Source organism: Odontesthes bonariensis, chromosome 8, assembly GCF_027942865.1.
Source record: "Odontesthes bonariensis isolate fOdoBon6 chromosome 8, fOdoBon6.hap1, whole genome shotgun sequence".
NCBI classification, from domain to species: Eukaryota; Metazoa; Chordata; class Actinopteri; order Atheriniformes; family Atherinopsidae; genus Odontesthes; species Odontesthes bonariensis.
The window spans coordinates 33,311,319-33,328,139 of NC_134513.1; the positions used below are offsets into that span (position 1 = coordinate 33,311,319).

Genomic DNA, 16,821 nt, shown 5'->3' on the forward strand with positions numbered 1-16,821 from the left:
AATGTAAATCAAGACAAAATGGAATGATTAATAATGATAAATATCCATCCATCCATCCATCCATCCATCCATCCATCATCTTCCGCTTCTCTGGGGATCGGGTCGCAGGGGCAGCAGCTTAAGCAGAGAAACCCAGACGTCCCTGTCCCCGGCCACTTCCTCCAGCTCTTCTGGGGGGATCCCAAGGCGTTCCCAGGACAGCCGAGAAATATAGTCTCGCCAACGTGTCCTGGGTCTTCCCCGGGAAGACAATTTTTTTGTGTCAATCTTTATTTTAAGAGACTAACTCTCTGCAGTGCTCTTTTTATACCCAGTCATGTTACTGTGCTGTTGCCAACTAACCTTATTAGTTGCAACATGTTCCTCCAGCTGTTTCTTTTTAGTGACAGTTGCAACCTTTTTTAATTTTTTATTATGAAGTTTGTTTTAATTATGATTTCATTGGTTCACTTACTCATTTACAGACCCAAACTGCTAGGGCTGAAATTACTTTATTAATTTGTAATTAACTAACTTTGTCCTTTGGAAAAAACAGTTTTCTTTTGTTTGGACAATTGAGGGTTAAACTGGATTAATTAAAGGGACATTGCAACAGAAAGTTTATTAACCCACTATTTTAAACTTGGAGTATTTTTTTATCTTCAAGAAACATAAAAAGAAAGGCTCAGTCCATGAATGAGTTGAATGCTAATTTATTTGGGTTTATTTATAATATAAATACAACACATTGATACAATCCATTTGGCTATATGAGCTCAACTTCAGGAAGCTCAGTTTTCAAATACAGCAACACTAACAGACAAAAACCTTTTCCGTTATTATCAAACACATTCAAAGAAACCTCCCTTTGAGTTAAAATGCACCAACATGTTATGATGCTACATGCCAAGTACACGATCCTATACATCAAAGTGCAATGTCACAATGGGTTAATGCTAGAATTCATAATTCAGTAATCTACTAAACACTTTATGATTATTTCATTCGGAGTGCTGCTGCTCTTCGTTCAGGACATGCGTGAGTGGATTCACAACTCCCAAAAAAGACAAGGATTAAAAAAAAAAGGCACTTTCACATACACACTCTCTCTCTCTCTCTCTCTCTCTCTCTCACACACACACACACTCATCCACAGCCCATCATGTTTCATCTTAATCACCACACTCACAGCCCAGTTGGAGGCCACATTCAGTGTGCTGTTCAAGTGTTTTTTTTGGGCGTTTCCACACAGAGCCCCACCCTGTTAGCTTATTGTGAATTTAAGGTTAACTAGTGACTTCAGTGTAACGAGCAGGTAAACCATTACTTTGACACACACATACAGAAAGTGGCATGCTTTTTGCACTCGTACTGTGTTTCCTAACTTGCACTCGTGTGTTCTGGCACTCAAGGCAGGCATGAATTATCTATCTTCTATCGCTATTCTAGTGCTTCTGCACTTACAACTTACAAGGGAGCAGAACAAGGGCAGGCAAGCAGGACGCACACACACACACACACACACACACACACACACACACGCAAACTCGCCTTGCGCTCACTCAAACAAACAAGAACTAAACCATACACCCACCCCGGCGACCCAGAAAAAGCTTCCCCCTCCTCTGGGTGCGAGGTATGCTCTGATAACACAAGGCGGCTGTTAAAAAGTTAAGCGAGCCGCCGCATTTACAGCAGCTCGCTGAACATTCATTAAGATGGCTGAACAGTCGTTAAAAGCTGAAAACATTCATTGAATAGCCAGACATTGGTTAGGTAAGTTTTCTGTCACAGACAACCTCAAGAGGCGTTTGAGGTGTGAGTGAGCTTAGCAGCTGAACCGAGTGAAAAATAACACAAAAAGAATCAATTATAAGACCCACGGACGTTGTCGAACCATTGTTGCCGCGTCCTCCTCCAATTGAGTCGCTCATCGCAGATACAGCAGCCAGTCGGTGACGGGCTCTTCAGCTAGCGCGGGCCTATCTTCATTACATTACAGCCAACATTCACGGCACTGAAACTACATTTTTACTGGAGCTGAACAACCCTCCCCATGTCTCCCTCCGACAGGACAGGAACATCCACCTACGCTCGGTCCTGATCTCCTTATCAGCAGTTCTTTTCGCTAACCTTTGATAAATGCTTCAATACATGGAGAAAGCAAACTCCTACACACCAAGAGAGTACACACCAACCTGACGACACATAAATATCATGGCATATCATATCATAGGTCATGTCATATATTATAGTTTATTACTACATTAAAAGCCTTTTCATCTGTCCTACCGTTTCTACCCTCATGTTGATAATGATCGATAAGCAGTACCCTGATCTCCTCTTCTGGCCCATTTTTGGCCCGGGTAGGCCTGATTCGGCCTTTTGTTGGCCTAGTTTGGCTCACATGGTGCAGGATTTGTCCAGCGGTGGGGGCAGAGGTGGGGTGCTGCTCTTGGGTGGGACCATAGGTTTGGGTCTCAGGGCAGGGGGCCGCAGCGGAGCCCCCATTCGGGCAGCTGCCACAGGCTTGAAGGAGCCCAGGGCATCAGGGGATGGGTTGGCTGGTCTGGGAGGTCCAGGTGGAGGTCCGGGGAGTGGACTGACAGGGCTCAGAGGACTGAGGGGGCTAGGAGTGCCGGGGGTACCTGGGGTGCCAGGAGTCCCAGGGGTTCCAGGAGTGCCTGGTGTGCTGGGGGTGCTGTGGGGACTTGGAGACTCGGAGGAGCAGGTGGTGATGGGGCCGTTCTTTACCTGCTCCAGAGTGTCCAGAACCACGTCGGGGGCCGGTCGGCAGCCCTGTCGCTCCAGCTGCCTCAGCTCCCCAAGAGCCACGGTCACCGTCTCCTCAATATCCTGACGGAGGGAACAGAAAGATGAAAGGACAAGTCAAGTTTATCCGAGCTCATCCAAAAAGTTCTCAAAAGAAATGTTAAAACTTCATGAATGATGTGTATGGATGGTTTCTGGTAAATGTATTGATCATTGAGTATTCATGATAATGATTTCCAGTGCTTTAAAGCTAAAGGTATTTTTGGCTCCCAGGGATCATATACAACACATACACAGCGCAGTCTCCTTCAATTCTCAGGTTGTACTCATCAGGCCAAAACAAAAAAAACAAAACAGCTTGTAGAACCAACACAATAAGTTGAAGTAATCATTTTCTGTATGCGTTATCAGTCTCCCACAGCAGTGTGGAGGAATTGTGGTCCACTTCTCTCTACTAACTGAGGCCTGTAGAGTCTGAGATGTAGCTCTTGGGTTTTTGACCTTGGGGTGACCTTGCTGGGACGTCCACTCCTGGGAAGATTGACAGCTGTCCTGAATGTTTTCCACTTGTGAATAATCTTTCTCTCTGCAGAATGATGGACTCCAAATAGTTTGGAAATGGCCTTCGCAGATTGGTGGGCAGCAACAATTCCTTCCCTAAGAACATTGCTGATGTCTTTCCTCCTTGGCAAGCAGTCAGGGTGGACTTAGTTTTTCACACACTGCATCTGCATTTAGTCTTAGTTTTCGTTCAATAAATAATAATAACAATAATAATACTGTGAAATGTGTCATGCTCTGTTCATCTGAGGTTGTATTGACCTAAAACTGGAAGAGGTTGTGCTGTTTCTCCCATGACTAAGTATAAACATGTCATACAAATGAGTCGATTCCTTTCTTTGCTCCTTGAATATTAATTGTAATACTTTTTAGGAAGATTTGGATAGTTGGTCTCTGAATAAACATTCTGAAGACATAATTCTGAATCTGGAAATCTATTTCCATCAATTGTCATAACAAGCACCAGTTTTATGAAGTGTTATCAGTAAACTAAACAACTTTTAATGGCACATAAAAGCATGGCACACTCCGCTCTTAAAATGGTCAACTCATACTGTTATGGTTGTAATGGATATATTACTATTGTACTATATCACTGTATATATTACTATATTACTGTATCACTTCTCTGATCTTGGTGATGATGAAAAATAGGCCCAATCCCAGTTCTTCCACATGGCCCTACTCCTTTGTCTCACGGGCAAGGTGGTAAGGTGAAGGGAAGAAACTTGCATTCCATGTTGTTCAATTTGTGGCTCTATTACCTACTAAATCGAGGTGATTTTTCAGGGGAAAATTCTTACAATAAGCTTTAATTGATGTCGTCTGCATAGGTTAATTAACCCTACCGTATGTGTGTGTGTGTGTGTGTGTGTGTGTGTGTGTGTGTGTGTGTGTGTGTGTGTACCTGGGCCAATGCATCAGGGTCCATTGCTCTGGATCGAAGGGAGTCGCTAAAGCTGTGTTGCCCGCTGCTTGAGCGCCGAATCGGCGTGTCCTCTGGCCTCCGCAGCGAATCATGTCGACTGACCGTCATGGTGATGGCAGCAGAGCGTCTGCGGCGCTCTGGGCTGTCGAGGGGCGGGGTCAGGCCTTGACCTCGCCCCAGCAGCAGCTCTCTCGGACTGAAGTGACCCGTTACTGGTGGGGAGCTTCGCTCCATCACCCCGCCGTTTCCATGATTGTCGTTAGAGCGGCAGAGGGGGCGGCGGAACAAATCAGCAGTTCGCTTCCTCCTGTGACTGTCATTAGTAAGTACGAGCAGAATTAGTGCAGGTCAGTCAATAATTTTATGTCTCGAGCCACTCCTCAATTTTTTATATATTGCCAGGAAAATAGAAAATAGGCACAGCGACCCACTGAAACATGTCCAAACATAAATGTAAATACAGTATATAAGATAAAGCCTGCTGAGGATGCTGAGGATTTAGAAGTTTGGTCGGCATTAAACAATAAGGATGTCAGCTAGTAGGCAAGTCAATAATAAATCTTCACCATATATGAAAACCATGTAATTAATTTATAGCCCTATTTAACTGTTAGGATAATGTTTGTTTATTGCTGAATATGGATGAATGCACATGATGCATTTGCTAATAAAAACGCTTAAATAAAACTTTATTCAAAGTCGCCTTGTCGTCTTGTATCCTGTGAAGAGAGTATCATTTAAATTATTTTCCTGGGTACTGGTATCAACTTTGAAATTCTAGTCTTGCGACAACCCTTTTATTTAGTGTGAGAAACTAGAGGTCTTTGAAGCCCTGGAGATGACAACAGGTTGCTGTTTAGCCAGATATTTGATTAATAAATACAGATTTTAGTATTAACTATTGTATTATACTCAATTTGGAGGATTTTTTCCAGATTGTTTCCCTTCACTCATCCTCTGTAACCATCACCAAATAGTTGAAACTCCAGCTTCGTACGTCATTGTTAATCTCTCAGACTCTCAGACCAAATGGCTATGACCTGTGGGGTTCCCCAGGGGTCAATCCTGGGACCCCTATTGTTCAATCTGTACATGCTTCCATTAGGCCAGCTAATACGCAGCTATAATGTGTCCTACCACAACTATGCAGATGACACTGATCTACGTGTCACTGACGGCAGGAGAACTCGGGCCTGTAGATACATTGTGTCACTGCATGGAACAGATCAGTCTGTGAATGCAAAACTATTTTCTCAACAAGCTAAACTCAGACAAAACTGAAATCATTGTCTGTGGCCCACAGAAACAAAGAGAAAGTGTTATCAGTCACCTTGAGACTCTCTCTCTAAAACCTAATAATAAGGTCAGAAATCTTGGGGTAATATTGGACTCAGACCTGAACTTTAACAGCCACATTAAATCAATAACATCAGCAGCTTTTTACCATCTAAAAACATTCCCAGAATCAAAGGAATAGTGTCTAAACCAGACTTAGAGAGACTAATCAATGCGTTTGTCTCCAGCAGGGTAGACTGCTGTAACGGCCTGCTCACTGGGCTCTAAACGGGCTGTAAGACAGCTGCAGTACATCCAGAACGCTGCTGCTCGAGTCCTGACTAGAACCAGAAAATATGACCATATTAGTCCAGCGCTCAGGTCTCTGCACTGGCTTCCTGTCGCTTAGAGAATAGACTTTAAAACAGCTCTGCTCATGTACAAGTCTCTTCATGGTCTAGCGCCAAAGTACATCTCTGACATGTTAGAGCCATATGCACCACCTGGGACTCTGAGAACCTCAGGGAGGGGTCTCCTGCTGGTGCCCAGTCAGGACTAAACAAGGTGAGGCTGCGTTTCAGCTTCATGTTTCTAACATCTGGAACAGTCTTCCAGAAGATGTGAGACAGGCCTCAACTCTGACTATGTTTAAATCCAGGCTGAAAACAGTTCTATTTAGCTGTGCAAATGACAACTGAAAGTATTTTATCTGCACTCTTTGCTTTTAACTGCATTAATTAATGATTATCTTTATGTTTTGCCTCCTTGTTATCTTATGTAGCTGTAAAGCACTTTGAATTGTCTTGTGTATAAATTGTGCTCTACAAACAAACTTGCCTTAATATATTAATCAGAGTAGTTTTACTTAAATTTGATTTCAAGTGAAGAATGTCTACAAAGTATGGAGTATGTTTACATTCAACCACTGCCGAACACTGTATTCCTTCCACTCTCTGCACTTTGACTGCCATCCCTGCTCCCTGGATGTGCATGTGTTGTGAGGACTGACAGTAAAAATCATCTGCAGTCTGCAGACGGGGAAACTGGTCACATGAGAGCTAGCTGTGAGAAGATCATGATGAAATTAGCAGGTATTTTTAGAGGTGAGAGAAGAAGCTGGAAAATGGGCTAAAAATGCACCCGCCTTGTGAAAACAGGAGGTGTCTTACATCACAGACCTGTTGTAGTTCTCTGGCGGTCGGATGTCGGTTGGGGAGCTCAGCTCGCTCCTGGACCTCTTGTCATCAGTGCTGCTGCTTCCTCCGTCGCTGTCAGCTTTCTGACTGAGTGTGTCTGACATGGCGTCGGCCCTAAAGACAGATTCAATCAGGACAAATCACTGCTGGACTAACACAACGCACCAATCATCAATTAAGTGATCAATAGCATTCCAGTTAGTGACTTTCTCAGTCCAACAAGACTGTTAATCAACAAGGTGTGCAATCCAGTGAGCAACTAATCTGCTCAAATCCATCACTGCCGCTCGTTAATTAATCAAATGGGCCAATTACTGTACATCATATTGTGTATGGTTGTTTCCTGTTTTACAATATTCTCCAAAAAAAAAAAAAAAAAAAAAAAAAAAAAAGCTTTAAAAATCTGTTGTTCAAACGTCAAAGCAACATTAATTTATCAAATTTTTAAAAAACAAAATAGAGTCATGTGAAAAAGATAGCACATACTCTCTTTATGTGTCAGGATATATAAAAAAAATCATCTGGTTCTTACCAGGTCTTAAAATACAAGCTCAGATGAACAAGAACACATTACACCATTCTTATTTCAATGAAAAGCAGAAATGTGGAAGCCGTGCGTAAAAAAGCACATTGTTCCAGAAGTCGTGTGGTTTGTTCAGATGTAAACCAAGAGAAGAATCTTTCTCCTGCAACCCTTCAAACAAGCCATACTTGTTCAGTCTTTTTCTAATTGTGCTGTCATGAACTTTAACATGCTAACTGAGGCCTGTAGAGTCTGAGATGTAGCTCTTGGGTTTTTGACCTTGGTGTGACCTTGCTGAGACGTCCACTCCTGGGAAGATTGACAGCTGTCCTGAATGTTTTCCACTTGTGAATAATCTTTTTCTCTGTAGAATGATGGACTTCAAATAGTTTGGAAATGGCCTTATAACCCTTCCCAGATTGATGGGCAGCAACAATTGCTTCTCTATGATTATTGCTGATGTCTTTCCTCCTTGGCATTGTGTTAACACACACCTGAATGCTGCAGAGCAGCAAACTGACAAACCTTCTGCTTTCATGAAGGTGCTCACACTTACTGATGATCAATTAATTTGATTAGCAGTACCTGGCTGCTACTTACCATCTTAATATCTGTGAAAGCAGTGAGGATGGACTTAGTTTTTCCACACACTGATTCTGCATTTTGTCTGTGTTTAATAAATAATGACACAGCGTAATATGTCATCTGTTGTTGTTCATCTGATGTTTTTACCTCATTTCAACATCTGGTGAGGAGTAGGTGATTTTTTTTATTATGTCATTATATATAAAACCTAAAGGTCTACATTCTTTTTATCTTGATGTATATGCAAATAATCATGAACTTATTAACACAATAATATTGATTTACGTAGAACTTTATGTGGCTATTGGGGCAACTATTATCTTATCTTGAGCAAAAGACTGGCACTTCATGGCTATGTATAAATGTTGTAAATGTATAATAATAAAGAATATAGGTAAAAACATGACCATTTTTTTATGATAAAAGCTATAAGTATGACCAAATATTTTATTTATATTTCATTTATAATAACAACAATAATAATAACAATACTAGCATTTTGAATAAATTCAATAAATGAAAACTAAATTTACGATGATCCAAATTGACTAAACACATCAAAAACTCACAAACATAATTCTGTACAAAAATTACAGAAATATTTGAGTGTGTTTTCAGACTGTACTGTACTCATGTCTTGTCTGATGTGTACAAACCATCTGGGGCTGTGCACTCGCCTGTCCTTCACCACAATGTATTGATGAGGCACCAGGCCGCGGTTGCCGTTGAGCCGGCCCTCCCACCAGTCATGTGACGCGCGCTGGAAGAGCTGCAGGGACGCTCCCTTCTTGAAGGAGAGCTCGCGGCCCGACCGGCCCACGTAGTCAAACCTGGCCACCGCCTCCACAGCTTCACCCTCTGACAGGGAGAGAGGAGAGGAGGGAGGGGGAGGAGGTGAAGAAAAGAGCCAGATGTTGAAACAGAGGTGAACCTGAACCCGACAATCAACAGTCTGTGAGGCTGTCCTTCTCCTGCATCTCAACCAATCAGATTAGAGCATTAAAGCAAATATTTTCTATGAATTCAGCTAGAGATGAGAGGAGTAAGGAAGAGAGGGTGGGTGCGGATAGGGAGAGGGAGGGAAAGTGGTGGTGTCTCCATGACTGCCGTTGCCGTAGCAACCTCTCTCGACCAGGCGGTACAAGGAGGGGAGTGTGGGCGTTTGTGTGAAGGTCAGAGGTCAGGCGTACCCTCGTCGCTGGTCTGGGTCTCGGTGCCGGCGTCGGGCTCGGCCTCCTCCAACGCTCCCGGCTCGCTGAACGGACTCTCGCTGCAGGGAGAGGAAAAAGGAAGAGAAACCGTCCATTCAGTATGGGAACAAAGGGAGGAAGACGCATGCACAGCGGGAGACGAGGCTGCTCGTCAGAGTCTGAGGACGTTTACAGCAACAGCTGAATGTCAAGATTTATTCACTGTGGTAAAAAGGGGAGCACAGCACAGTCTGTCACACTGAAGGAGGAAGGCTTTCCACAGAGGAAGGATAAGTGTCTAGTTTAATAACTCTGGTTTCTGACAGCTCTCCAGGTGTCTCTTGGAAGTGACATCTCAATGCTGCCAAAGTCTGACCCTGCAGTTCCCACAGTATGTTTGGACGTATTTTACCTTTATTTTTCTCAAGTTATAGTTAATATGGACTAAAACAAGTGTTTGCTTCGTGAGTCTGTGTTCAAATGTGTGTGGACAAATAGTTCAATCAGTAAAATTAACACATCTGAAGCTACAAAAGAAAAAATCTACATAGAAAATTCACCATTCAGAAGGTTATTTCTGAGAGGAAAGCAGAAAAGAAAATATGTTAAGCAACTTCTGAGGATTTGAAATGCCTCACCAGTACTGGTCTCCAGTCATGCACTTCTCATAAACTGGGCCGGGAACCTCCTTGGTGTCGGGGAAGATGTTGTCGTGCTGCAGGATGACTGTTTTTATGACCTCATTCACGTGTGTCTGACAGGCCACCTGGTCAAGCGTGTCCGGCGTCGGCAGGAGGGTGGGGCCGAATACGATGGCCAGGTTCCCAGCGTCCATCATGTTCTCATCACTGTACTGGGAGAGGCTAGAGGAAACGGGAAGCAGTTTAAGAGCACTGAAACATGATAAAAACATAACTCTGAGATCCACCTTTTTATCATTTCTGGGGTAATAACAGTTCAAGTATTCATGAAAATTCGGTGAAAATATCCAAGTAACAGGTGATACAGTAACAATATTCCTTTTTTTTCTACTTCATTGTCTAAGTCCTACTTAGACAATGGAGGAAAAAAGACATTGAGGAGAAAAGTGAGGGAAGACAATAGGTGAAAAAAAACACCTAACATTTTACAAAGAAAATAGAAAAAACTCCAATTTTGTTGCTACAAACAGCCAATATGTCATATTTGGGTACACCTTTACTGAAAGTCACTTCCAAGTGAAGAACAACAATACATTTTTAAAGTAAAACAAAGTCAATGTCTAAGCATTAAAAAGCTTTGCAAGGCAGTGCAGAAGAGTTTAGATGTGCTGTGATGTTAGCAGAGGAAAGGTTCTCTGAAAAGATGAGTCTTTCTTGAGGATAGATAGCATTTGATATCATTTGTTAGCTCGTATCAAGAGCCAGACGAATTCTATGAGTACAGTCTGGACTGAGACTGCGAAGGAGCAAAATCCGGTAGGAGTGAGTTTAAATAGTTGCCTACAGACCCTGAAGTTACTATGCAGGGTGACCCAGTTGAGTTCAATGAATAGTGGATGAAGACCAAATGTGCCACTGCTTTCTTTACCACTATTCGGAGAGAACTGGTAGAACAGGGGACTTCAACCATCAGGCCATGGATCAGTGTCAGGGATTGAAGCATTTGTTACAGAGCCGATAGAGGTTCTGAAAAAACTAAATACCTTAAATTTCAAGCATATAACAGATGCCAACTGCGCTGTATTACACTGAACGCAGCATTGTCTGCATCACAGCACCTTCAGAGCTAATTAGCGAGCAGTCACCCAGCTTCACTGTCCACAGAATTTGACTGATGCTTCTCATTCTCAACCGTAAATGAACCAATAAGAGCAAAGGAATGGAATCATGCTTTATTTATGAACGTCTCCCTGTGACCCAAGAACAAGATCAACTCCTTGAAATTGATGGCGGGCTGAAACCTTTGGATGGACAGGAGGGTCACTGACACAAATGTGGTGAAACATCTTCAAGAACAAAGAGAGGAAGTCCAGTTGCCTTTTATTCAAGCGTTTCAGAACATCTCTACTGATATCCTGGATGAAAGTCAAACTGAATGTGGAGCCATGCGAGCGCAAACGCTCTTTACATATCCCACAAAATTCCTCTGCTGAGTGGGATTTTCCCTAATGAATTAAACGAAAACCAGATTGCTGCATGGGTGTTCGCATGCTGTCCTTCGGTGGGACCATCGCTCCTGCTAATTCAGTTAAGATGAGTTAACATAAATTTAAGTGGTCACATGAGGAAATTATATGGTGAGAGTACATTAAGAAACACTTGTTACATTTTATGATGACATATATCTACATATAAACACCATCTTTTGTCAGTATGAAACTAGTCAACCGTGCAAGAAAGGTTGGAGACCCCTGAGCTGGATGAGTACTGCAGTGCTCAAAGCAGAGACTTTGGTTGCCAACAAAGAACTGGGTGGCATACTGAGTTGGATATGGTGTGATTTTTATTATCTGTACAGTGAAAAGAGACATGACCAAAAGACAGATGCAACATGGTCAGAAGAAGATAACTAGTTATTAATCATGATATCTGGGTTCCCCACAACCACGACTGTTCACCGATCCAAACAACTGCAGATTAAAGTGATTAAACAGCCCGTGTGCTCACAGTTCTGTCAAATTTTGTAACATAAATTTACTTTCATCATCAAAACTTTTGTTTCGTCTAAGGAACAATCTCAATGTTCAAAATATCTGATTTACAATCATATAAGCGACGAAAGGCAAATGAGATGCAAGTAAACTATGACCCCGTGGCTCAGTACATGATGGTCATTTTGTTGTTTGAAGTTACATCTTAAAAATACATGTCTCTAAATACTTTGCTGACCATCGCCCTCCATTATCGCAGCTTTCATCTGATCTGAAATAGTGATGCTTGATGGTGAAGCTCCTGGTTTAATAACATTGTAGCTGAAAGCATTTCATAGCTCTGCTAATAAAACACACCAATTCATCTGGCTGGTACATCACACTTTCACAGTCACACTTCTTGCTCACACCTCCTGCCTCTCCATCCGTCACTGTGCTTTCATTCTATATTTATTTGAGAGGCAGCAGAAACAAAATGAGCTTGGTTTTATCATTTCTACAAGTGTACACTTCGATCCCCTCGCACTACAAGAGCCTCTCACACCTTTCCTCAGCTTTAAAACCATGTGGGAGCTCTGGGAAAATAGAAAGAGATGGGCAATTATCATTAGATGAGAGGGCCTGGTTTTGTGTGAGTGGATACTCACTGGTTGAGGAAGGCGAACAGGTAGCGCATCACCACCAGTGTTGCCCTAGGGACGCCCAGCAGGATTTTACGAATGCACTGCGCTCTCTCGTACAGGTTTTCTATCCCTGAGGCAAAAAAAATATGCAAGATAAAATCATTACGGTCTCTGTAACACAAGCGACACATCCCGAAAAACACAATCCGGCACCAAATAAAGAGAGTCAGTGGCTCCATATCTGCTGCGGATGAGATGAGTTTCAAAACGACAAAGAGACACCAAAGAGAAACAAAGACAAAAGAATTGAGAAGAATAGCGTGTGTGTGTGGGCAGAAGATAAGACAGATTCAGCTTTTACTTTCATGGCAGAATACAGCACAGTACTCACGGACGCAGGAGATGAGGTCATTAAACCTTTCCTTGGGAAACAGAGGGTTCTCCAAACCCCTGAAGTAGAGCTTCAACACTCCAGCCACAGAGTTGATGTCATGGTTGCTCTCCTCGTCAATCAGAGGGTCATTACCTGTGCAAGAGACAGAAAAGACATCCTTACCAACAATGTCATCGGCCTCTCAGTCATGTGACCCTGCAATGGCCTTCAAGTTGACCTCTCACCTCTCTCAAAAGAGTTCTTGATGTCATTGACCTCAACTTGTGATCCTGAGACCCGGAATATGCCTTGATGCTGAAGACCTGTGGGGAACAGCCAAGAGTTTCTTGAATGACAACTGCCATGAAACATCAACAGAAGAGTGTTTTACTCCGTAAGTGTGTGTTACACTGTATGCTAAGATGCTAATGATAAAGAAAAAGACGACACTCAAAAAGTTCTGTATGGAACTGCCTAATGACCAGCATCACCAGCTTAGTCACTAGCATAAATAATATACTTGAAAAAAAAGGAAAAAGTTCAAACTAAAATAAATTATAGTCCAGGTGAACCTAGCACATCATAAATTTACCACGATTATATGAGAGTGAAGCCCCTAGCGCATACCTTTAACCAATGTATGAAACTGTTTGTTATTCCGACTCCTTTTTTGAGCAAAACTGATCCGAAGCGTGAATTGCCGTCGGTGGCTTTTTGTGTGTGTGCTTATTTCTGGGTGGGTTGGGGAATTATTTGAAAAAAATTGTCAAACAGTGATTTCAATTTTTTTTTCCCTTTCTTTTTCCTGTATACCATTAATGCTAGTGACTAAACTGGTGATGCTAGTCATCAACCTAGATGTGGCTGATGATGTTTTTGATGCTGATGGAACCTTGTTAATCTGTTCCCGACATCCCTTTGCAACTGGACATCTTCTGAGAGATCAATGTTTATGAGTTGTGTACATTACTTACAAATGTTGTAATCACAAGTTTTATATGAAGGTAATCTTCCTCATCAACCATAGAATGCTAATTGCGAAGGAACTATTCCTAGTATCTAACCAAGGAATTCTAAACAAGCTTAAGAATACTAGTTACCTAACCTAAGAGTACTAATCACTAAACAAGGGAGCTTCTTGAAGATGTTATGCTGGTTTTTATATACCCAGTAATGGGAAGTCAGAACTCAAAATGATGCATTTCAGCCACTAACCAAAAAGCAGGAAAAAAACATGTCTGTCTCCAGAATTGCTCTGTGTCTTTGCTCCTACAGTCTATGCTAAAATTAAACACTTTTCAACAGGAATGTCTTTTTTTTTTTTTTTTTAAACTGTAGAGATAGAAAAAGCCCCAAAGCATAGATTATGTAATCCCACTGTGAATTCTTTTTTTAATCTAAATTGACTGTCCAGTTTTGACCATGGTCTACTTTCCTGCAAATGAAAAACCAATTTAGGCAGCGTCTTTTTTCATAAATATTTTCAAATATCAAATAGCCTTTCTTCTAATAATAATGTTCTTTACCAATGCACCCAGATATTTACTATTTTGGCAGCATTCTTGGTTTTCTTGAAACCATCAACTAATTTAGACAAGTGCAGGCAGATGTTTCTTTACTTAATCCAAGAAGTTACTGTGGTGTACAAATACTGGAAATCAGTTAAAAAAAGATAACAGTTTTAATCCAAGATTAATCACCACCTAGAGGAATTAAGTAAAATCCATAGGATCAGTTTGAGAATCCTCTCCAGAATGACTAAATTGGAATCCTTTTTCTTCACCACAGTGGATAAATTGAGTTCCTTATTTGATAAATATCTGTTATAATCTTAATAAATTTCCAAGGTAGCCATGAGATTCACCTGCCTAATAGACTGTATAGGAGACACTGATCAGCTTCACCCAATGCCAACCTGCTTTTAATACAGACATTGGCTCCATGTTCTATATATTCTCCATTTTTGCCCACATGCATTTATTCAAAGTATCTAAGGATCACAGAAAAGATAGAGAAAATATTGCTAATATATACTGCCGTCACATTTTAAGTAGTTTCCAGCAGTGTAGAACAAGAAACGATTAGAATTCAATTATCTGAACCTGATGACCAAAGTAAGTAATGTCGGTGTTGGCTGCAGGTCTGATTTCCACATTATGAAGATATTAAGACAAGCCAGCGTGTAAATAAGTCTCTTCCTTTCTTTTCCGGCCCTGTGTATCAGGAGTAGTAAGAGACTGTAGCTTCTCAGTCACAGTTGACTTTGTGGCTGCAAAGTAAAGACCGTTCTCATCGCCAGCTCTTTCTGTGGCCGAACATTTAAAAATGAGGATATGGCTTGATTTGGTTCAATTTCATCAGCTGGATGGCTGCCTCAATTCTCACAGGATATTTGCTGTGATGCAGTTTTGGTGTTTGCAGAGTGAAAAGAAGAAAGAAACGCAGCGGTAGAGGAAGATACTTTTCATATAAAAAGGAGTGTTTAACAGGATTTCAAAGACTTTAAGAAAACAGAAAGTCTACAGAAAAGGATTCAAAAGCCTCCTGCTGCACAACTCACAATATTGCACTTTTAGTCGAGATGTGTATAAAATCTACCGACTACCCACCGTTAAACACAAAACGCAAGAAAAAAAGCATTCACTTCAGGGCTGATACACTGGGTTTTGCAAAAAGGAACTCAGTACATGGTACACCTACTTCTAATTCATGACAACTAAAATTGTGTTGACAGGCGAAACTCACCGTGTAGGTTGATGTAACGGATGCAGCTCTCCACAAGCAAGGGTATGGCTTTGGTTGAATCCTATCAACAAATTTGATATTTCATTCATTCTACTTACTTATTGGACTTCTCAAGGAGTAACTAAAACACAACATGTAAAGTTTAATCTAAGCTAACACATTCAGACGTTCATATATTAGAATTTATCATGAATTACATGGTCATTTGTTAACATTTTTTATTGAAAAAAAAAAGGGTTCAATCAGAGAGTGAATTTGTCTAATCACAATCATGTTTAGCTTTTTACTGTGAAGTCACCACAAACTTTCAGGGGAAAAAAAAGAAGATTTTTAGCAACTTAAGAAAAAAAAAAATCAAAGAATGAAAGTGTCTGTAAAGGTGTTAAAGTTATATATATAAAGTTATATTGACAGCTGACGTTGGAGATGTAGACGGGAAATGCAGGGAAAGAGGGAGGCAAGCAACAAGACACACACAAACACCATCAAACCAGAGGAATGTGGCGTAAATTGCTTTGATTCTGAAAAAAAACTAACATTTTTCTTATGAACACTTTTAGCATTTCCTAGGATATGAACTGAAAATGAATATAACTATTGGGATAAGAGTTGTTTCTACCCTGAGTTGTGGCTACATGCTCTCACCTACAGTATATGTATCTAAACGGATAATATCTTGATAGGTCGGTAAACCTTAAGGTAGTTTAGCTTATTTGCAGCTGGCTGTGCTTTGGGTAAGGGTAATAACTGAAGCCAGTGAATTAACTTTTATCTCTACATCGATTACATTTTACTTTACATTTCTATGCTTTCTTTTCACCTTTCAGCCTTCGCAAGCTACCAACATCTGGATTGTCTGGGTACCATCCTCCCACAAATCCAAAGCCTCTTGCTTTAGTCGTTAAATCAACAATATCTTAAACGTAAAAAGGATTCCATACTGCGCCCTTGACATCTCACTCTGATTTCTGCAGCAGCATCCTCTAAGCCAATTCCAACCCTCCGAGGTCACTGCCCTGCATGTTCTAGATGTTTCTTGGCTTCAACACAACTGGCTCAAATTCATTGGCCCTTAGCAGACTTGTGCAGAACTTGAGGAAGATGTTGAGGAGTGGCATTTCATTTCAATCAGGTGTGTTAGAGCAGGGATACATCCAAAAAAATGTAGGGCTTAATCCTCCCAGGATCAGTGTTGAGGAACGCTGCTTAAGGGTTATTTTCTCTAACCATTATCTCCAAATCATTTAAAAGTTTCCTTCTAGAACCCGCTGACTCTATTACGCCCTCCCTCATACAGCTCCACCAGCTCTCCAATACTCTATAGCTTACCTTTAAGTGATGGACTTTGAAAAGTTAGGACATATAAGACACATACCCCCATCAACAGTGGAAATTACACCCTTAACTGCGAGCTATCACCACAGACTCCCAGACAAACC

At 41.4% G+C, this 16,821-nt stretch overlaps 1 protein-coding gene across 3 annotated transcripts in view; it reads right to left on the reverse strand.

Moving 5' to 3' along the window:
- Positions 1-676: 676 nt before the first annotated feature.
- srgap1b (SLIT-ROBO Rho GTPase activating protein 1b) overlaps positions 677-16,821 on the reverse strand; it is a 42,308-nt gene continuing 26,163 nt past the window's right edge. For 2 of the 3 annotated variants that reach the window (XM_075472239.1, XM_075472237.1), the window contains exons 14-23: positions 15,383-15,443; positions 12,883-12,960; positions 12,656-12,790; positions 12,289-12,394; positions 9,648-9,872; positions 9,010-9,089; positions 8,476-8,677; positions 6,685-6,825; positions 4,220-4,553; positions 677-2,835 (exon numbers count right to left, since the gene is read on the reverse strand). In XM_075472239.1, coding sequence (XP_075328354.1) covers positions 2,383-2,835; positions 4,220-4,553; positions 6,685-6,825; positions 8,476-8,677; positions 9,010-9,089; positions 9,648-9,872; positions 12,289-12,394; positions 12,656-12,790; positions 12,883-12,960; positions 15,383-15,443 — 1,815 coding nt within the window. In that variant the 3' untranslated portion in view covers positions 677-2,382. The remainder of the gene's footprint in view (positions 2,836-4,219; positions 4,554-6,684; positions 6,826-8,475; positions 8,678-9,009; positions 9,090-9,647; positions 9,873-12,288; positions 12,395-12,655; positions 12,791-12,882; positions 12,961-15,382; positions 15,444-16,821) is intronic. The other variant, XM_075472238.1, reaches the window with a different exon arrangement.